Source organism: Neoarius graeffei, chromosome 3, assembly GCF_027579695.1.
Source record: "Neoarius graeffei isolate fNeoGra1 chromosome 3, fNeoGra1.pri, whole genome shotgun sequence".
In the NCBI taxonomy this organism is placed as follows: domain Eukaryota; kingdom Metazoa; phylum Chordata; class Actinopteri; order Siluriformes; family Ariidae; genus Neoarius; species Neoarius graeffei.
Window position 1 is genome coordinate 26,999,244 of NC_083571.1, and position 23,036 is coordinate 27,022,279.

Sequence of the window (23,036 nt, forward strand, 5' to 3'; positions counted from 1 at the left end):
TCTCATTATCTCTAGCCGCTTTATCCTTCTACAGGGTCGCAGGCAAGCTGGAGCCTATCCCAGCTGACTACGGGCGAAAGGCGGGGTACACCCTGGACAAGTCGCCAGGTCATCACAGGGCTGACACACAGACACAGACAACCATTCACACTCACATTCACACCTACGGTCAATTTAGAGTCACCAGTTAGCCTAACCTGCATGTCTTTGGACTGTGGGGGAAACCGGAGCACCCGGAGGAAACCCACGCGGACACGGGGAGAACATGCAAACTCCGCACAGAAAGGCCATCGCCGGCCACGGGGCTCGAACCCGGACCTTCTTGCTGTGAGGCGACAGCGCTAACCGCTACACCACCGTGCCGCCATGTTATAAGATTTTATTTAAATTTTATCTTATAGTGAATGTTACAATAATTACAAACGCTAACAGAATCAGCACATTCCAGTTGTAGCTATAGTCATATAGTAACTATAATCAGCCTTGTAATAATAATTTCAATAAACGGTTAATGTTCAGTTCCCTCTTCATTTATTCTCTATTCAAAAGGCACAACCGAGTCACACAGGTTGATCAGTGTGTAACGGACAATAACAATTTTATCCAAAATAGTTTTTCCTGCGGGTGGCATGGTGGTGTAGTGGTTAGCGCTGTCGCCTCACAGCAAGAAGGTCCGGGTTCGAGCCCTGTGGCCGGCGAGGGCCTTTCTGTGCGGAGTTTGCATGTTCTCCCCGTGTCCGCGTGGATTTCCTCCGGGTGCTCCGGTTTCCCCCACAGTCCAAAGACATGCAGGTTAGGTTAACTGGTGACTCTAAATTGACCGTAGGTGTGAATGTGAGTGTGAATGGTTGTCTGTGTCTATGCGTCAGCCCTGTGATGACCTGGCGACTTGTCCAGGGTGTACCCCGCCTTTCGCCCGTAGTCAGCTGGGATAGGCTCCAGCTTGCCTGCGACCCTGTAGAACAGGATAAAGCAGCTAGAGATAATGAGATGAGATGAGTTTTTCCTGCCTGAGTCGATTTATTTCCACTTCACATGCATGCAGCTGTTGTGAAGTTCAGTCAGTTTGCGTAGAACTCTCTCGAACTGTAGGTTCCATGGTGACATTTTGCACAGGACTGCGCTCCTCTGATAACAGAAGCAAAGCTGCAGCGCTTTCTGCTCTTAATCTTTCAGGATATATCGTGCACGTCGTTCGTTGTTGGTTTTTTACTGAGTTATGTCAGAGTTGTTTGAAACCAATCTGGGTTTTCTGTGTCGAATAAGGAAGCGGCTTTACCTGTAAAAAAATCAAACACTTTCATGAAGAAGCTAACTCGAATGTGAGCAGAAAAACTAAAATGAGATTCTTAAGCAAACTCTTCCATCATCACTTTTGACTTTCTCATCTCATCTCATTATCTCTAGCCGCTTTATCCTGTTCTACAGGGTCGCAGGCAAGCTGGAGCCTATCCCAGCTGACTACGGGCGAAAGGCGGGGTACACCCTGGACAAGTCGCCAGGTCATCACAGGGCTGACACATAGACACAGACAACCATTCACACTCAGATTCACACCTACGGTCAATTTAGAGTCACCAGTTAACCTAACCTGCATGTCTTTGGACTGTGGGGGAAACCGGAGCACCCGGAGGAAACCCATGCGGACACGGGGAGAACATGCAAACTCCACACAGAAAGGCCCTCGCCGGCCACGGGGCTCGAACCCGGACCTTCTTGCTGTGAGCCGACAGCGCTAACCATTACACCACCGTGCCGCCCTTTTGACTTTCTATTTTTAAAAAATACATTTTAAATACAATCGCAAATTTCTGTGCAGTTTTCAGGCTTAGCGCCTCTTGTCATATTCTCTTTAACCACTCATTTCTTCATTGTTCTTGAAGCATTTGCTTCTCTTTACTAACATTTTTCTTGATAGCGAGGAGACGGTAATAGCTTTTATCTATTTCTCGATTCGAACAACCAAAAGCAGGGCAAAAATGAACCGTACTGAAGACAGATTAAGCCTTGCTTACACGAAAGACGGTGTCTGTTTGACCCCCAGGTGTAATTATCACGTGATGTGTGATGTCATGCGCAAGGGATCTATATGGTGAGTAGAGAAAAACAAAATGGCGGAGCGTGTTGCTGAACCAACCGAGGACAAAGTAAAAACTCTACTCAAAAACAAACCCCCAAAAATTATCAAGTATTTAAAAGAAACAGAAAGAGCTAAAAGAATATAGTCGTCGTCTCCCCCCCAAATATCTCCTGTTCCACACTCCAGCCCAGTTGGTGGTGATAATGCACCTTTAAGCTGGTTTGCCAACCACCAAAAAAAAACCTGAAGAAGACGCCCCCCCCCCCCCCCCCCAAAAAAAAGCATAAAAATATGGAATAAAAGTATTTGATGGTAAGAACGTATCTTTTTTTATTTTCAAGAATTATCGCATTTTTCACAAATTGCGACTGTCATTTCGCTGATTTGTTTACATTCTAAGCGGAAATGATTTTGCCAGATGTTTTGTATAAAGTTTTTATTTATTGAATTTGCAAAAAATAAAAATGCTCTGTTTCTCAAAATCTAGTGAATGTGGATAGAATAAAACAGTTATTCCACTCAGTCTCGTCGTACATGGCTTATAGCCAACTCGGTGCTACGCGCCTCGTCGGCTATCAGCTCACGTATGACTCGATTTTGTGGAATAACTGTTAAATATTCTTGGAGAATAATCAATTTCAGGGTGGTAACCGTATCTCTGCTTCATGTCGGGCATCATCACACCACCCTGTTGTTGATTATCTTCCTAAAACAGCATATTTCAAGTGTTGTATTCCTTATGTATTGTTTGTGTCCTTGGTTTTACATGACTGAATGGACTGGAAAGTTCAAATGAGCATATGATAAATTTGTACATTTGTAGACATAAACGCAAACATATTAATCGTTTTTATCCTTAACTGTGTGCGCGACTGAATGACTGTCTATGACAAATTTATCTGCACAAATGACTATATGAGCGTTTTGTCAATACCAGTAGCGATATGAGTACGGTGACTGTAAATGTGTGTGTGTAAATGTGTTGAATGATGTATTGTCTAAGGTGACACTAATTACTGTACAAAACTCTCTCTCTCTCTCTCTCTTTTAAGCAGGAGCTGATTAATTTAAAGTGCTGATGACACGAACATGACTCTATGCAATTTCTTAAATAAACTATACAACACGGCAAACATGTTAGATTTCTGTTATAATTACGTGAAAAGAAGCTGTTGTTACGCGAATATCCAACTTTTAATTGCACAGCGCAAGAAAACTGGGTCCGTGGCTCGCGGCCATGTTGTGACGTTAGCGGAAGAACACGCTGTGGTTCACTGGCTGTTCTACTCTGGTTCTACTCAATGGAAATGGCGCATGAAAACGCCGGTGAACTCTCTAGTGCTAGCTCTTCCTCTTCTGGGAGTCTAGAATTGTGTTGATCTCTTCCGAATAGAATCTATGATAGCCTACCCTCTTTACCCTTTGCCTCTTGTTGCTCGGCAGCAGTTACATGAAAGCCGCAAGCTTTCACAAGCAAATACATGACTGATATCACGCCGACTTTATGATTACATTTATGATTATCATGTAGAATCTATAGCTCTACGTACCTTTATCTTATGTCGTTTCACAACACATGTTCTGACAGGAGGACTGTCTTTGGATCCAGCATAGCTACTAGTAGACCCCCTCCGGAATACTGGCAGTGTTGCCAGATTGGGAGGTTTCCCGCCCAGTTGGGCGGTTTCAAGTGCATTTTGGTGGGTTTTGAACATATTTTGGGCTGGAAAACGTCAGCAGTATCAGATACTGCTGACGTTTTCCAGCCCAAAATATGTTCAAAACCCACCAAAATGCACTTGAAACTGCCCAACTAGGTGGGAAACCTCCCAATCTGGCAACACTGTGTGGGCACTACTGATAGTAGTAACACACGTTTGTGCTGAACTGAACACCCAAGAGATTCTTTTAAGCTGGGAAGGGTGTCAAAACAATCCAAATCGAAGTGTTCAGAGTACAGGACGGATGTTGGTGAGGGCTCTCACTTGTCACGAGTGCGCCTGACTTGCTTCACCCACTTCGCATGCAGCTCGGGATCTCTGGGAAACTTGAATAAACTTTCCCCATCCTTGTGGGTTTTGGAGCAAAAGCCGGCAACACAACGCGAAGGCATAATAACTAATATATATATATATATATATATATATATATATATATATATATATATATATATATATATATATATATATATATATATGTATGTATAATAAAAATACTAATAATGATAAACTGAACACCTATCGCATCAGCAACAAACTGGTAAGTGAGGAGGAAGGTTCTTTCGCTGACGTCATATAGCTCCTCCTCCTCCTCCGTCTCCTGGGTGCTGCAGCCCCGTCAAATTTGCCCAAATAGCCGCGTTTTTTATCATAACTTGTAAAATAGGCGCCTTCGTGAATTAATATATGGATCATTGGGAATTACTTTTTATTTTATAAAACGTCGCCAAAGATGTCAAAAACGTGTCATCAGCACTTTAATGATGAGTGAACACTAGTTAGGCATTCCTCTTTCTCTCACGGTCCGATTGCAGACCATGACACGAAACGGTCCAGTTCAAACCAGTGCTTTAATTAAGATGATGTCATTTAAGCAAAGGAGTGCTTACACACATGTGCTTACTATTATTTTCACCACCACCAGCATTTTGTGGAGAGGCAGTGGTTGATTTTGCCTTTTCTCTTTCATTTTTTTCTATAATAGAAACCTAAAGGCACTTCCTAAAGGCATATGTTCAGTGGTTGATTAATTAGGAGGATAAAGAGGTTTTATTGGGCAATGTTTGGCCGAGGTTAAGTGCAGATTTGGCTCGTTGGACGGGGCAGCATCTAATTCTCTACCCTTCTGGCTTATTAAGGTTTCATAATTTGTTGAAGGGTCACCAGACACACTAAAAGGAATGCAACAATATCAGGTTTATGTGATCTCACATTTCTGCATATTGTGAGGCATTATATTATCTAAATCTATCTAATTAGATTTCACTTTCCTTCTCTCTACCAGCATGTGGTGAGACATTGCAAGACTCAGCGGGCAACTTTTCATCTCCCGGTTACCCGAACGGATATCCATCGTACACACACTGTGTCTGGAGGATCTCTGTCACACCTGGGGAGAAGGTAGCACACAGCTCTGCAATGAAAACTGTTTTGTAACGGTTTAATAATATCCATAACTGTTCGTAATCCTTTTGCAGATAGTGCTCAACTTCACCACCATGGACCTCTACAAGAGCAGTCTGTGCTGGTACGACTACATCGAGGTGCGGGACGGGTACTGGAGGAAAGCCTCTCTTTTAGGTACGCACGCACACAGAGAATAATGTGTATTAAGCAGGAAAATTCCAATAACCGGATAAATAATTCAAGAATGTTCTCAAATGTCTTTGTCTGTTATTGTTTCTAAAATGTGAATGTTTCTCTTTTTCTGTCTCTGTGGGCGCGCAGGTCGTTTTTGTGGTGATAAGATTCCAGAAACGTTGATTTCCACGGACAGTCGGATGTGGATCGAGTTTCGCAGCAGCAGTAACTGGGTGGGAAAAGGTTTCTCTGCCGTATATGAAGGTGGGTGTCACTTCCGCGCTGTGTGATTTTTTACTTCATCAGGATAGAGTTCACAAAGAAATATGAGAAAAATACAAGAAGCTGAGTTTACTCTAAGTGTGTATTCACAGTTCGGTTCCGATTATTATTATCTCCAGTTCGGCTTGGTCTAAATAGGAAAAAAAAGGCACGAAATTATTTAAACTGAGCTTCTCGTTCTTTCCTGTAGCGGTTTGCGGCGGGGACGTCAATAAAGACTCAGGACAGATTCAGTCTCCAAACTACCCGGATGATTACAGGCCCTCTAAGGAGTGTGTGTGGAGGATCACTGTGTCTGAGGGTTACAGCGTGGGCCTCAGCTTTCAGGCCTTTGAGGTGCAAAGACAGATGTTTACATTTTCACATTGACTGCGTAAGGAATAAAACACTTGGGGCAGAGGTCTGTGTGTGTGTGGGTGTGGTGTTTTAGTAGTGTCATGTGGCCTGATATGAAGTAGAGCTTGATGATTTGATTTAATTTAAAAGAATGACATACCGTACATTTTTTTTTAATCACTGAAAGTTGATTATGCCTTATGCCTTGAATAACCTCCTCTAAGGCCCAAGCTGTTTTTTTTTTACATGCATTTTTTATTTCTCTTTGCTATTTGGGCTTATTAGAACCTGATTAGAATAAAAACTAAGCATCATCTTTTGATAAGATGTACTTTTAGAGAAAATGTCCACATATGTGGATTCTTGTTCCGAATTTCCATAAAGTGCTGTCCACGCATGTGACCGCTAAGCCCTAGGAGATTAATTTTGTGCAATGTCTACAAAATCAGGATATTTCAAATAATGATTTAATGTAAATTTGATTCTTTCTATCCTCTTTTTCCCTTTTTCTCCCATTTTTACAGTTTCATTTTCCTCTGTCCTGCTACTGTTTATGATTCTCTCTCTCTCTCTATCTCTCTCTAATCAGATTAGGATTGTGCCTTGCCACTACAGTCAGATGTCCGTGTGTGTGTGTGTGTGTGTGTGTGTGTGTGTGTGTGTGTGTGTGTGTGTTCTGACAAGGATAGGAATATCCAACAGTTTTGACCTTGTGGGGACATTGGGATGGTCGCCATAAGAAACACTTCCAAAAGTTACAACAAAAGGTTTTACAAAAAAAAAAAGGGGGTTAAAGGGTTGTGTCATGGTAATGACATTAAGGTTAGGATTAGATTTATGCATCGTAGTAGTATTAATTAGCTACATTAATGATTATGTAAATGGAAGGCAAACGTGTGTGTGTGTGTGTGTGTGTGTGTGTGTGTGTGTGTGTGTGTGTGTGTGTGTAATGTTTGGAGTTGTATAGTTACAGCCCTCTTGGGTCTGTAGACCATAGAGGAAGGTTAAAGCTTTGAAAGTAAAAGGAAGTGTTCTCCTTTTTAATCATGACTGTTTAGGAATGTGTGTATAGCTGTGTGTGTGTGAGAAAGCGAGACGCATAAACAGGCACAGGATGGAACTTTTTTTTTTTTAACCTGCACACACATACACATCACTCACTCTAATGCGCCCATACAGTCCAAGAGGAAGACACGGTACTAACCCAAAGACCTTGGCATACCAGTGCGCGCACACACACACACACACACACACACACACACGCGCGCGCGCGCACGCACGCACGCACGCATGTATCTGGTATGTGAGATCCTGTTTTCATTGGAATGCTTGAAGGCTATAACACCTAAGGTGCTATTAACTTGATAATGTAAAGAACACACGATATGTTTATGTTCCTGCGGGTGAATTCCTACGCCACTGATTGAGTGCATACGTGTGAACATGTTCAGATTGTGCAGAACTGTAGAGGATGTTTGTGTACGTGAGCACTCTTTGCTGTATTGATGTGTGTGTGTGTGTGTGTGTGTGTAGATCGAGAGGCACGATAGCTGTGCATATGACTATGTGGAGGTGCGGGATGGCCTGTCTGAGAGCAGCCCACTGATTGGTCGATTCTGTGGCTATGACATCCCTGAAGATATTCGCTCCAGCTCCAACACACTGTGGATGAAATTTGTTTCAGATGGAACTGTGAATAAAGCTGGCTTCGCTGCAAATTTCTTTAAAGGTCTCTCGCTCACTCTCTCTCTCTCGTTTTAATTTATAATCAGGTTAAAACGGTTAGTGTTACTTTCACTCAAAATGTTTTATGCTTATTTTTTCAAATACCTATAAAGCACTTGTGTGTGTGTGTGTTTGTTTGTAGAGGAGGACGAGTGCATGAAGCCAGATAATGGTGGCTGTGAGCAGAGATGCGTGAACACATTGGGGAGCTTCAAGTGTACGTGTGATCCTGGATACGAATTGGCCCCAGACAAAAAAAGTTGTGAAGGTATGAGAAATTGTGTGTGCGTGTGTGTGTGTTTGCGTATGAGTGCAGGTGCTTCCGCCTGTCCGACCCAGACATGGTCAGCGGAAGCTATGACCAAACCACATGGCTGAAGAAAACATCCTCGATCAACAGGAAAACAACAGGGACAAACAGTGCACACACTAAACTATTCACAACCAAACTCACAGCAACCTCGACTATAAAGAACTTCCAATGATCTCTCTCTCTCTCTCTCTCTCTCTCTCTCTCTCTCTCTCTCTCACACACACACATATATACACACACGTGCATCTTTGCACGCAGCTCCTTAGAGCCAAACACGTAAATACACAAATATACATAATCACATACCAGAGCGTTTCCTGACTGCTGATCAGTATTGGGCACGTTACTTTCAAAAAGTAATTAGTTATAGTTACTAGTTACTTTTCCCAAAAAGTAACTGAGTTAGTAACGGAGTTACTTTGTCATTAAAGTAACTAATTACCAGGGAAAGTAATTATTCCGTTACATTTTGTTACCCCCCCCAAAAAAATAAATCAAATTCAATTAGTGTAATCATAATAAAAGTGAATGTTAAACGTGTTTAATGACTGAAATGGACACTTAACAGAACCAATCACTAACATTATCTACACTATATTAATATTTTTGTGGGACAATGTGAGAAGACATCAAATTTAATATATTTTTGTAGTTATTAAAATTGTTACTAATTACTGGCCACTGACGAGGACAAACGCTTTGTTCCTCGACATAATGTGCATTGCACGTACACATTTTTGCCTTTTATTTCAAGTAATGAAAAGTACAGGGATGAGAATTTTCTGCCGATCGGCGGATTTCCGACTTTTTCAGACCAAAATGATCGTTTTTGAGCGTGCGCGCGCAACATTAAGGTCTGCATCACGCATCTTAGAATGTGCGTGCGCGAGGGAGACTGTGTGCAGTGTTGCCAGATACTGCTAACGTTTTCCATCCCAAAATATGTTCCAAACCCGCCAAAATGCACCTAAAACCGCCCAATGTGGCAACATTGCCTGTGTGCTTGTTCATGTAGCGCATGCCAGACAAAGAGCATCCTGACTGGGTTACTCAGCAAAATAAGCCAATCAGCTTTCAGTGTGGGCGGGCTTTTATCTCTTTTCTCGAGGACCGGAGTTTTCAGCTGAGTCAGTGCAGCCTACAGGATCAGCATGGCAGAGAGAGCGTGCGCGCCCCAAAAAACCAAAGTACAAAACCCACTTCAGCTCAGATTACACAAAAGAATCTCCCTATCTAATAATAATCTCCCTATCTAATAATAATCTCCCTGTCTAATAATCTCCCTGTCTAATAATAATCTCCCTGTCTAATAATAATCTCCCTGTCTAATAATAATCTCCCTGTCTAATAATAATATCCCTGTCTAATAATAATCTCCCTGTCTAATAATCTCCCTGTCTAATAATAATATCCCTGTCTAATAATAATATCCCTGTCTAATAATAATCTCCCTGTCTAATAATAATATCCCTGTCTAATAATAAAGAAAATAAATAAATAAATAAATAGCCAAAAATCATTAGCCCCTGGAACCCCTGGGCCATGGGCCCCGCCCTGTTTTTTTCAGACTTTTTAAATATTTTTCATTCTCATCCCTGAAAGTAATGGCTGTATTTCCAATGTGAAAGCGCAGCGCTGGGCTGACCGCTCACCATCGCTGTCTTCTGATTGAAAGAGCGCGCAGTCGTGCAGTAAGCGTGGCCTACCTATGTATGTTGTCCAAATCTACTCTGATTGGCTTACTGTGCCGTTGTCTCGCATCTCCCCGCCCCACACTAAAGCAGAGTAAAGAAAGGCTGAACGAGCAGCGTGCCAGATGAGAACAGCTTTAATAAAGTAACGCATAGTATTTTATTGTAAGTAACAGGAACGGCGTTATAACGATGTAAAAAGTAATTAGTTAGATTACTCGTTACTAAAAAAAGTAACGCCGTTAATTTCTAACGCCGTTATTCCCATCGCTGATGATGATGAGGCAAAGTGGGCACTCAGCACAGAAGGACAGAGAGGTTTAGTTCAAACAGTTGACCTGTCTGATCATGGACAACCGCAGTGCACTAAATTTATCTTAACTGAATTTTTTTTTTACATTTGCTGAGACACATTGTATGTTTAAGGTGTCGTGTTCTACTTTTAGGTGCTTAATACAAGTCTGTCAACACAAATGAGAATGAAAAGATCTCTAAATAAATGCATGATATTTAATTAACATTAGCTGGCGTTGAGTGGTATATCATTATAATAATAAGTTAAATTTATATAGCGCCTTTCAAGAAACCCAAGGACGCTTTACAATTATAGACAAAGAAAAAAAAAATAAAATAAAAAAAATAAATAAAAAGTAAAAAGTCCACCGAGTAGGGTCAGGATGTAATTCCCGTGGTGTAGCAGCCACAGTCCCACCAAAAGGCGCACGAAAACGAGTCCCACATCTCCAGCACCGCCGCCGCGACGCCGTCAGCAACATCGCTCAACACCACGCCATGGATCCACAAAGCGAGCACAGAAGCTCCGCCACGCAGAGCGCTGGTGTGTCCCAAACCGCCTGCACAGCCGCTGCAACGCCACCGAGCAACATCGCTCGAAACATCACGCCAAGCATTAAAGCGCAGAGCGCTGGGGTTGAGGGAAGATGGCGGCGTGAGTGGTCGCAGGGTTAGTCAGCTCCCCCCAGTCGGAAGGAAAAAGACATAAATATACAACTCGATGGCATAAAGGCAAACTATGAGTAAAGGAATCTCAACAAGAAGCTGCAAGAGTAAAAATCACAAGGAGAAGAAACGTGAAACAACCTCTAAAGAAGCCAAAGCGGACTACCTCGAGGACATTAAAATGGCGAATCTCACAGAGGAGCTAAGAGATGGGCTCGCAGACATCAAAAAAGAAATAAAGGAGCTAAAAAGTGAGTTCCACAAAGACCTAACCTCGTTCAAAAGCGAGATAAAGAATGAGATTAGAACCATACGGGAAGAAATGGACCGCAAGCACTCTGAAAACCGACAGGAACTACAAACACAGGGCGCTAGCATTGAAGATGCGCAGGCCCGTATCGCTGAACTTGAAGGGTGGCAGGCGGACTCGTGTGCTCTTATGAGGGAGATGTCCCAACAGACACACCATCTACAAGAGAAGTTAACCGATTTAGAAGGCAGATCACGAAGGAATAATCTGCGTATTTATGGAGTACCGGAAGACGCAGAAAGAGACTTTGAATCGGTAAACAAATATGTGGAGCACCTGCTAATCACTGAACTCGGTCTACCAGAAAGAACGGAGCTCCACATCCAACGCTGCCACCGAGCCCTCGCGAAAAAACCTGGCCCAGACGCGACGCCCCGGTCTATTGTCGTCAATTTCTTGCAATTCGAGACTAAGGAAATGATCCTGCAAAAGGTATGGGGCAAAGAAAAGAAAACAATAATTATAGGAAACAAAAAAGTTTTCTTTGACCATGATTACGCGACTGAAGTTGTGCAGAAACGGAAAACTTATGCGAGCCTCAAAAAAAGACTGAAACAAGAAGGAATCAGATTTCAAACTCCGCTCGCAAAAATGAGAATATTCTGGGATGATGGCGTGAAAACATACGAAGATGCGAAAGAGGCAGCGCGAGCGATGAGGGCAAAGGGCTACGCGGTAGAAGAACCAGACGAGGAGAGGGACCCGACGGCTGCAGGGGAGAGCAGCGGTGCATCAGCTCCGGAGCGGGGCAGAACTCGGGACCGAGGTGAAGTGGATACAGCGGGATGGCAACGAGCTGGTGACAGGAGGACTCGACAAAAGGCAGCACAACGCTTTAAGGAGAGGTTACAAGAATTTAAGAGAATGTGAAACTTATTTCATTTGCAATAGTGAAATCAATGATAGCATTTAAAATCTCTTGGAATAGCCTTTACAACGATGTCCGATGGGGGGGCGGGGGGGGGGGGGGGGGTGACGATGTGAATGGAGTTGGACGTGTCTAGACTAAATAGCCATAGTGGTACTAAGTCTAGGGAGAGGCCCTCTAACCAGAGGACTTCCTCTCCACCCAGTAACAGGGGCACTGGGATAAAGAGAAAACCGCCCCGCAGGTTGAAACCCTCTTTGTTTTTGGGTTTTATTTTTGTTAGTGCGTTATATGTACATAGTTACCTAGTTATAAGGACTCAAACATAGACGGTCATAATGACTTTGGAGAGGAAGACTGAAAATACAATGTGATTCCCCAAGTTTCAGGCTTTTTTTTTTTTTTTTCTTTTTGTCTTTGTGTATTTTTTTTTTCTTTTGGTGTGTGATTGTTATTTCTCACTGTTGAATGAAAACATCAATAAAAATTAAAGTTAAAAAAAAAAAAGCGCAGAGCGCTGGACAACCACGATGTAAAATGAGCAACGAGCTCACTGCAGTCCACAGCTGGGAGCACAGGCATCACCCACGGCAAACCAAGGCCTGGAGGGAACCGACGCCCAAAACTGGGTCTGGAGCTACACCACAACCGGCGGACAAAACACTCAAACAAACATCAAACTACACAAACACACAGAAAAAAAAAAAAAATAAATGAAAATAGAAAAATAAAATAAAATTAAAAAAAAGCTCTGGTGATATATTCCATTCAGCTAGCATGATACTGAACGAGTCAAAGACAAGTTGCTAGCTGAGTGGAACATATCTGAAATAAGTCAAAGTCCTTTCCCACGCCATGTGGCAGCGCCGATCTCCGTTTCCCTTGGCCTCTTGCATAGCTAGGGTTACAGTGAGGGGCGGCTCCTCTGGTAACCGCAAGAGTTTGACTCCCCACTCGCATCTGTATTGCAGCATGCCTTGCCAGATGGCAGTAGGTACCATTTTTATGATGGTCTTTGGTACGACCCAACTGCAAGTAGAACTCCCGATCTCCCGATCAAGAGGCCAACACGCTAACCACTAGGCCAACTCATGGTAACATATCTGATATACCACAAAAAAAAAGCTGGCCAACATTATTATTATAATACATACACATCCCTTTCAGGTGTTCAACGCATCTTTCTCTTTCAGAATTCTCCCAAAATCTTCCGTATTTAACAAAGCAAACCTGGCGGCCATGTTGGTTTACAAATTGTCTCAGTCGCTCACTAGCTAGTGCGGAAGTTTTACGTCTCTGACATGTGACGTCATGTTGTCTTGACAGCCATGCAGTATCTTAAACCATATTCAGTGCTCATTCTCCATTGGGTAGAGTGACGTAATACACGTAGGATAAGTGATACGCTAACAATATCGCATGCTGTCAAGCCAAATGAATGAAACCTGCCAGAAGAGAACAGAATACATATATGTTATTTACCAGCTGGGAGGTCCGTATCGCGAAATACCGTGACCGAGGTCTTGAAAGTACTGAGCGAGGCCCTCTGGGCCGAGGTCACAGTATTTCGCGATACGGACCGACCTTAAGCTGGTAAATAATATATTTATTTTTTTCTTTACCAAATTCTAACAGAAAACGAGAGCGCTCGAAAGGGAAAACCGAGCCGAGCCGCCATTTTGAATCCTCATTCACGGCTGTAATGCAAATGGCTTCCTCCTCGGTATACAAGTGCACTTCCATGGCAGGAAAAAAAACTACATTTTGCTGCCTATGTAGTCCCCTATTTATACAAATAGGAGTCATTCAGGATTCAGCCATGTTTTTGCTTGGCGTTAGTTACAGGTTTTTAGCTTTCTCCTGAAATGTTTTCCTTTCTTTCTTCTTCCTCAGGGTAGTAAAACTCGCTTTCGCTGTGAACACTGTCGTTATCGCTATCCATGCTGTAAAATTGATGCTATTCTCCTGAGAAATGCTGTCAAAAATTTATAAGATTTTTGATAATCTTATAAATAAATCTTATTAAAAAAAAGATAAATGTTGACAAAAAAATGCTACTATGTTTGTTGTTGTTGTGAACGAGCGAGTTGCCAGAGGTCCGTAACCGGGGTCCGTACCATAGGATACGGACCCGCTCGCCAGCCAATCAGAGCACAGGATTTGATGGAAACCGCACCGCAAAAAAAAAAAAATTTATTCCATCGAAAAAGTGCCCTGTATGCATAATAATATACCATACGTTATTTTCCATTTAAAGTGTGCCAAGTAATATTACACATCAGTAGTTAGAACTGCACGACATGATCACATTATACCAGGGGCGGACAGCAGACAGTGGATCCAGCAGAGTATTTCAGCATGACGAACAGAGCAGAGCGATGTGAAAAATTAAACTCCCTTTCATTTCGCGACTGTGGCTTTTTTTTTTTTAACATAGACAACTTCTGTAGCAGATGTTCTGTTTTAGTAAATCATATTAATTTATGTAAATTATTTAGCTGGAGGCATCTCATCACACAATAGACTAGCGACAGGGCTAGAGGCAGATCAGAAATTCAGATCAGTAGTTCTTCAGTTTTTTAGTTTGTTTTATTGATTAGCTAACTGACGACATGGATTGAGAAGTAAAGAATTGTGTATTTATTCTCCCAGTGTGTATTTATTCTTCAAAGTTCACAGTGCTACTCATAAACGGAAATGTGAAGGGGTATTACAGAACAAATCCTCTTCAAATCGTCTCATCACTAACGGTTATGCTTTAAAAGATAACCGCCGTCCTTTCAGTCATGGTAGTCGCTTATGCGAACCTTTTGTGAGAAATGTTATGTCACTGGAAAAAAAATTTGCTCTTTTTTATATATGTATTGAGCATATATAGTGAAAAAGGACAAATCAAAGAAAAAGGGTGCTAGAAGGAAACTTTTTTTTTAAGAAACCCTGCATTCACACTGTGACCTCACACCACATTGCCACATGTAAGCACAATCGGAAATACACAACCGCGCACACATCCGCATATAGCCCATGTGAATCTTTTGCCTCTAATTAGATTACAGTGCAAGGCACAGTGTATTGTGGTGACTCTGAAATAATGCAGCGACCATCAAACGTTCAAACCCTTTTTGTTTTTATGCAGACTTACAAGTGCATCATTCATCTGTTATGTAATGCCAAACAGATGTTAATATTTGTTTCTGTTTCTGTATCCTGTGCTCTCGTAGCCGCATGTGGAGGTCTGCTGTCCAAACTGAATGGCACTATCACGACCCCAGGCTGGCCAAAAGAATACCCGCCCAACAAGAACTGTGTTTGGCAAGTGGTGGCCCCCACACAGTACCGCATATCAGTGCAGTTTGAGGCCTTTGAATTGGAGGGGAACGAGGTGAGAAGTGTGTGTGTGTGTGCGCGTGCATGCATGGTCAGAAGTGTCAGAATTATATAATGTACACTACCGTTCAAAAGTTTGGGGTCACTTTGAAATGTCCTTATTTTTGAAAGAAAAGCACTGTTCTTTTCAATGAAGCTCACTTTAAACTAATCAGAAATCCACTCTATCCATTGCTAATGTGGTAAATGACTATTCTAGCTGCAAATGTCTGGTTTTTGGTGCAATATCTCCATAGGTGTATAGAGGCCCATTTCCAGCAACTCTCACTCCAGTGTTCTAATGGTACAATGTGTTTGCTCATTGCCTCAGAAGGCTAATGGATGATTAGAAAACCCTTGTACAATCATGTTAGCACAGCTGAAAAAGTTTAGCTCTTTAGAGAAGCTATAAAACCGACCTTCCTTTGAGCAGATTGAGGCTACATCCACACGACAACGGCAACGAGATTTTTTTTTAAAAATATCGTGTCCACATGGGCAACGGATCAGTAAAATATCAGGTACATATGGCAACGCAACGCTTGCTGAAAACGATGCAATACACATGCCACACCGCAACGTGCGCTGTAAGACGGTCCCATCGGAGACACCAGAACAATAGAAGTAGACGCATGCGCATAACTGCGCATGCGCACAGTGACTATCCCTGTCACTGTCACATGCACACACTTTCTCACTCCCTATCCTATGGATATAGTCCCTTTAAATCACGTGCTCGTTTTTTGAATGGAGACGCGGAAAGAGGAATGAATGGGGGTAGATGGAAGCCGGTACGCCAACATTCTGATATCCTCCAGAATTCTTTAATTGTCCGGAATAAACATCTGAAGAGGTGAGATCGCTCCTTTTTTTCCCTATTTTTGCTGGCGGGATTGACTCTGCCCTAAGGGCTATTCTCTCTCTCTCTCTCTCTCTCTCTCTCTCTCTCTCACTTTGCACCATTACACAATAAATATTCACAGTGAAAATATTTTGTAAGCGCGTTTCATGAACCAAGTTATAGGATTTGCTGACAACTCGCATCGAGTTCGTTACACTTCTACCCGGCGTGAAGCACATGTGGTTGTGACGTCATCGTAAACAAATCCGTTCTACTCATCCAGACGACTTTGCAACGGATCCGTTGCCAGATTTTTTCACTCTGGAACCCGTTCTCAAAAGATTTCATTTTGGGGCACCCAAAACGCCGGTGCCGTGTGGACGCCAGGCCGAAATGATAAACAATTTTATCAGATTCACCTGAATCCGTTGCCGTGTGGACAGGGCCTTACACTACCGTTCAAAAGTTTGGGGTCACTTTAAAATGTCCTTATTTTTGAAAGAAAAGCACTGTTCTTTTCAATGAAGATCACTTTAAACTAATCAGAAATCCACTCTATACATTGCTAATGTGGTAAATGACTATTCTAGCTGCAAATGTCTGGTTTTTGGTGCAATATCTCCATAGGTGTATAGAGGCCCATTTCCAGCAACTCTCACTCCAGTGTTCTAATGGTACAATGTGTTTGCTCATTGCCTCAGAAGGCTAATGGATGATTAGAAAACCCTTGTACAATCATGTTAGCACAGCTGAAAACAGTTGAGCTCTTTAGAGAAGCTATAAAACTGACCTTCCTTTGAGCAGATTGAGTTTCTGGAGCGTCACATTTGTGGGGTCAATTAAATGCTCAAAATGGCCAGAAAAATGTCTTGGCTATATTTTCTATTCATTTTACAACTTATGGTGGTAAATAAAAGTGTGACTTTTCATGGAAAACACAAAATTGTCTGGGTGACCCCAAACTTTTGAACGGTAGTGTACGTAAGGAATAAAATATACACGGGGGAAGCCATGGCCTAGAGGTTGGAGAAGTAGCTTTGGGACTAAAAGGTTGCTGGTTCGATTCCCTAGACCAGCAGGAACGAATGAAGTACCCTCAAGCAAGGTACCTAACCCCCAGTTGCTCGCTAGGTGGGGTGTGTCAGGGTCCTGTTGTATGCTGCTCTGGATAAGAGCATCTGCTAAATGCCTGTAATGTGATATAAAACACTTTGGAGCAAGCTGTTATCAGAAACATACTGTAATCACAAATGGTGATGCTACCAAATCAAACCCTCTCCTGAAGACTTTCCCTTGTCAGAAAACATCCTGATTGTTACAATATATTTGCACTGGAGACTCCTTCCGTACATATTAAATAAACTGCTCCTTAATATAGAAACGTATTAGAACGAAGGTGTTAACATAAACCTGAGATTCGAATTATATTTCAGTCAGAGCTGCTGTTAGAGAAAATGAATCAACCTTCTAACTGATCAGATTCACTAATTTGATAGGGCTGTGCTCACAGCTCGCGATACTCGATCATGCACGATTTTCGGGGGTACGATCCGATATCGTTTACTCACTTGAAAATCAAAAATCCCATATATGACATATTTCATGCATATCTCCCGGTTCTGTAGCAGGTTGTCATCAATTTTCACTTGATTTAAAGCATGTTTCATGCCAGAAGTCGATGGAAATTCATGCTTGCAACCTGTTCCAACCAAAAACGTTTTTATTTACAAATGGCGCTTCCAGTTACTCAGGGCATGCGCACTAGAAATTAGGCCAGCCCTCATTCTGATTGGCTGATGGATTATAAGCCAGCCAATCAGAATCAGTGTCTTAAGGCAGCAGCATGCCGTAATGGCTGTTTGTTGTCTAATTAGTATCCAATATCTCTAGGGGTGTTCACACGGCAACTTTTACTCCGGTGTAGCACCGGGGCTGCCCCGGTAGAGCGTTCACACGGTACAAAGTTATAGCGGTGTAGCCCCTGAAAGCTGCTTAAACCGGTGCAAATCTAACCCTGCTCGGAAGGTGGTTTAAGAAATTTACTCCGGAGTAAATGCTAGTTTGCGGGGCAGCACCGATATAAAATGGGACGTCTGAACGCTACAGGGGTAGACTCACTACGCGTGAGGACAGTTGATTACATACGGGCATTGCATAATTTGCATCCTGGTATTTTGCGCTTCCAAAATGGCGAATATCAACAACAACCGAACTGCGTGTCTTCCAGTGTTGCCAGATTGGGCGGTTTTAAGTGCATTTTGGCGGATTTGAACATATTTTGGGCTGGAAAACATCAGCAGTATCTGGCAACACTGGTGTCTTCATCCACGTTGTTTTCCCGGCGCTTGGTGATGCCATGACAACCGGGAAAAGGAAGTACATTTTCACGCATGCGCATATTTCATTTCCGCATTATTACTATCGTATAGCACGGTCGCAAAAACTGCCGTGTGAACGCAAGTGGGGCTGCACCGGTGCTAACACGCTTCTCTCTAGTAAGCAGGGTTGTGACGTGTGAACGCTTCACAAAATTTACACCGGTGTAAGATATATCGCAACAAAATACATCGGTGCAGCATCGATGCAAATATGTGCCGTGTGAGCACCCCTTCTGTCATTTGTGCCTTTATTGTCCGACTTTTGTTATTAAAACACAACAAATGACGAAGTAGATAACATCTTTAGACATTTGGTGACCCAAATCTGAAGTTTGCTTGGATAATATCAACTGGAAGTGGCTCAATCGGTATGTTGTTATCAGTAGATTGTTAAGTTTCAATGCGCTCTGCTACAGACGCTGCAAGCCGCTAATTACGTCCCCCATGTCTCCCTGGCCTCGTCTCGAGACTCATCGATTGAATAATTTTGGCGCCAAACGTATTCACGCCCTCTGCTTACAATACATTAAAGACATAGTTTAACTCGATATATCGCGATATATATGGTACGATATCGTGAGCAACTGATGGAAAACGAGCACAGCCCTAGCTGTGCGTACAGAATTCAAATTCACTTCAAATGTTTTTATTTCACCAGATAAAAGTACATATCAGACGTTACAATTTAGTATGGATTAAAAAAGATGAGCAGTAATTATAATATTTACAATTATGAAAAAAAAAACCCAAATCTAAAAAAAAATTATATAGCTACATTATATTTAAATATTAACCTATTAAAAAACTATCCTTAAAATGTTCAGTGTTGGGGGCGTCGTGGCTCAGGTGGTTAAGGCGCCATACCATGAATGCGGGCGACCCGGGTTCGATTCCGGCCCGAGGTCATTTCCCGATCCCTTCCCGTCTCTCTCTCTCCCGCTCATTTCCTGTCTCTACACTGTCCTATCCAATAAAGGTGCAAAAAGCCCAAAAAAATATCTTTAAAAAAAAAAATGTTCAGTGTTTATCTTAGATCTGATACAGGTTCTATTTCTAAGACGCTCAGGTGATTCTTTATAAGCAGCGAGGAAGCTATGGTCTCTATTTTTGATTTTATTAAAAAGCCATCGGTCATGCTTCTCCAAAAGCTCCAAGATGTTAAAACTTGTTGATGTATCGCGTCCATTACAGCATCTTTTTTAAAAGCATCGGACAGCAGTAAGACCTAAAACACTAGCAGCGTAAACTTGAAGGCCATACAATATTTTCTGGAGAACTTTCGCATTAAAGAGACGATCTACTTCATTTTGCGCGTAACCTTCTTTGCGCAGACTTCTATGAATAATGTTAAAGAACAGTAACGTGTACTGTATATCCAATGAGAGCATGTCTGTATATTGTTTCGAAAGGTGTGTAAGTATGACTTTGTGGAAGTGCGGAGCGGCCTCTCATCTGACTCGAAGCTTCATGGGAAATATTGTGGCACAGAAGTTCCTGAGGTCATCACTTCCCAGTACAACAACATGCGCATCGAGTTTAAGTCGGACAACACGGTTTCAAAGAAAGGCTTCAAAGCACACTTCTTTTCTGGTACGTGAACTTTCACACTCGGTCCGAGCAATAATGAAAAACAAAACCCCAAAATGCCTCTGTTGCGGATTTGGTTGACGTGTGTGTGTGTGTGTGTGTGTGTGTGTGTGTTTGACGTTATTGAATTACATCAAAAAAGCTTTTGAACTTGGTTGTATAAACCAACTTTTGTGGCATTGGTTATATAAACCAAGTTCTGTTGTTTTGTGGTGTAGATTTCAGAAGATGTTTTTTGGATTCCTTTTTTAACATTTTTTTGTCCGTCATCCTGTTTCTCTAACCCTGTTCTTTCTCACAGTGTTGTCCTGGGAATTTTGCAGAATTTGAACAAAGCCTGGATTTACACATGCTCATACAATGCTCTTCAAATATCATGTGTGTGTGTGTGCGCGCTAAAGATTTGACCCAGCTTGAAATTTTGATCGCTGCCCAATTTTAGTACAGTAGAGAACATTCCGGCTGAGCTGACTGACCCAAAGCGACAAATATTGAACCTGAACCCAAAATTTAGTCCAAACCCAACACAAACTTCGACCACCAGCATGACTGGAACGTTCAGTGTGTTGTTGCAATGGCATATTTCCTGTTCTTTCACATTCGTAGCTCCGAACCAGACAAACCCCACAGATTCATTCTTTTGTGAAATCATTTCCCAAAAATGTAATAGTCTCGGTTGAGATGCTGCTTTACACCTCATTTGCATCCATTCTCTTTATGTGTTATAATGTGGACCTTGGTGCCAAAAAATGCGGGTGACTACAGTGTGCCAGGTCTAGAAAAATATGTGGAATATTAAAAAATGTATATATTACACTAAAATTCAGGCCAGATTGGCTGTGAGAAACTTGAAAGTGAAATCCAAGCTGAAAGAATATTTGTGAAACTATGTGTGTCGTGTGCACTGATATAAAAAATGACTGTAAATAATTTGGTGTAGTAGTTCTCTGTAATCTTATGGTATGCGTGTGTATACTGTGTGTATGCTATAATATTCAGAGCATTCTCTTCCACAGATAAACCTGCTACCTGCAAAGCACGGATCTTTATATTTAAGTCCTGTCAGGACATAGCTTCACGTCCTTCTGCTCATAGGGCAGCCATAGGGCAGGTCACAGGTATGGCCGCTTCTCCCATGACTGGTTTTGGGGAATGGATTGGCCTTTCTATAACCTATCTTGCATATGAGGTGTTTTCTTTTAGTGCCAACAAATGTACCTTCAACAGCATTTGTTGATCTAATGTCAGATTCTATGAACAGATCGATCAGTTCAGTCCATTCAAGCAAAGGTTTACGGTGTGGTTTAAGGAAGACAAGCTTGACTTTCATGTCACAGCTTTCTTTTCACTAAACCAAGCTAAAGAGTCAAAACCCCTGTTACCTCTTCACAAAAAGGTGCTTTTGCTAGCAGCAGCGTTTTGACTAGACCCTTCAGAGTACCAACACTGATCACAGGATCTCATTAGAGAAGTCAGAATAAAGCAGTGGGGGGGTGCTGTTACAGGAAAACAGTCAACGATATGATGCTGTGATGTGACCAGACTAATCATTGAAATGATAATAGAGATAATAGAGTTTGCGTTGATAATATTCAAGGAGGGCGGCACGGTGGTGTAGTGGTTAGCGCTGTCGCCTCACAGCAAGAAGGTCCTGGGTTCGAGCCCCGTGGCCGGCGAGGGCCTTTCTGTGCGGAGTTTGCATGTTCTCCCCGTGTCCGCGTGGGTTTCCTCCGGGTGCTCCGGTTTCCCCCACAGTCCAAAGACATGCAGGTTAGGTTAACTGGTGACTCTAAATTGACCGTAGGTGTGAATGTGAGTGTGAATGGTTGTCTGTGTCTATGCGTCAGCCCTGTGATGACCTGGCGACTTGTCCAGGGTGTAACCTGCCTTTCGCCCGTAGTCAGCTGGGATAGGCTCCAGCTTGCCTGCGACCCTGTAGAACAGGATAAAGCGGCTACAGATAATGAGATGAGATATTCAAGGAGTACTTGGTGTGTATGCAAAAAATAAAAAGGCTCTTTCTCAAAATCCGGCGGATGTGGATGGAATAAAACAATTATTCCACTCAATCTTGTCATACATGACTTATCAGCTCATGTACAATTCGATTTCATGGAATAACTGTTTAAACCCCCCCCACACACACACACACACATACACAGACACTGTGTATCTCTTTACTAAAACATGCCAAACCTGATTAAAGGTATACAGAAGCACTTTTTAAGGGAATGAGAGAGAGAGATAGATACAAAGGGAAGTGGAGAAGCACAGAGAAGAAAAGGGGAGCGAGAGCATGCGCACGTGTGTGTGTGTGAGAGAGAGAGAGCGATAATCTCATTCAGTGGGTAAATTAAGAAAAAACTCAGTGATTGTCAGGAGGCTTCTAGTATTAGATCTTTGCTGGCCCTGTGCCATCAAGTTCCGTGAGGTCCCACAGCCCTCCCACACATTCCTAATCCTCATGTGTGTGTGACCAAGTGTGTTAGAGGTTTGCAAGCCAGTGGAGCATTTGCAATAATTTGATAATGTTGGATTAGTCATGGTAACATACCGCAAGGCAAAATGCAAACCACGTGTCTTCAGGGAAATACTGTAGACTCCAACGATCAGATTTTAGTCACTAGTTATTGAATTCAGATCTACAGTGGTGCTGGGTGGCACGGTGGTGCAAGAAGGTTCTGGGTTCAAACCTGCGGGTCTTTCTGTGTGGAGTTTGCATGCGTGTGTGGGTTTCCTCCAGGTGCTCTGGTAGAGACATGCAGATTAGGTCAACTGGCTCCTCTAAATTGTCCAGAGGTGTGAGTGTGAATGGCTGTTCATCTCTGTGTTAGCCCTGTGATAGACTGGCAGCCTGTCCTGGGTGAACCCCACCTCTCACCTGAAGTCCGCTGGGATCAGCTCCAGTTCCACTTGCACTTGCAACCAGAGAAGGAAAAAAAGCCTCTTCTATAGCTAAAGTTTTAATGATTTCTCTATTCCTTAGCAGGTGTAGTGGTT

At 42.5% G+C, this 23,036-nt stretch overlaps 1 protein-coding gene across 2 annotated transcripts in view; it reads left to right on the top strand.

Annotated features, from left to right (window-relative positions):
- tll1 (tolloid-like 1) overlaps positions 1-23,036 on the top strand; it is a 90,241-nt gene that overhangs the window by 51,192 nt on the left and 16,013 nt on the right. Inside the window, exons 10-18 of one of the 2 annotated variants that reach the window (XM_060916581.1) lie at positions 5,084-5,199; positions 5,277-5,379; positions 5,527-5,643; positions 5,852-5,997; positions 7,531-7,726; positions 7,865-7,990; positions 15,086-15,246; positions 19,859-20,039; positions 21,053-21,154. In XM_060916581.1, the coding sequence (XP_060772564.1) occupies positions 5,084-5,199; positions 5,277-5,379; positions 5,527-5,643; positions 5,852-5,997; positions 7,531-7,726; positions 7,865-7,990; positions 15,086-15,246; positions 19,859-20,039; positions 21,053-21,154 (1,248 nt within the window). The remainder of the gene's footprint in view (positions 1-5,083; positions 5,200-5,276; positions 5,380-5,526; positions 5,644-5,851; positions 5,998-7,530; positions 7,727-7,864; positions 7,991-15,085; positions 15,247-19,858; positions 20,040-21,052; positions 21,155-23,036) is intronic. The other variant, XM_060916580.1, reaches the window with a different exon arrangement.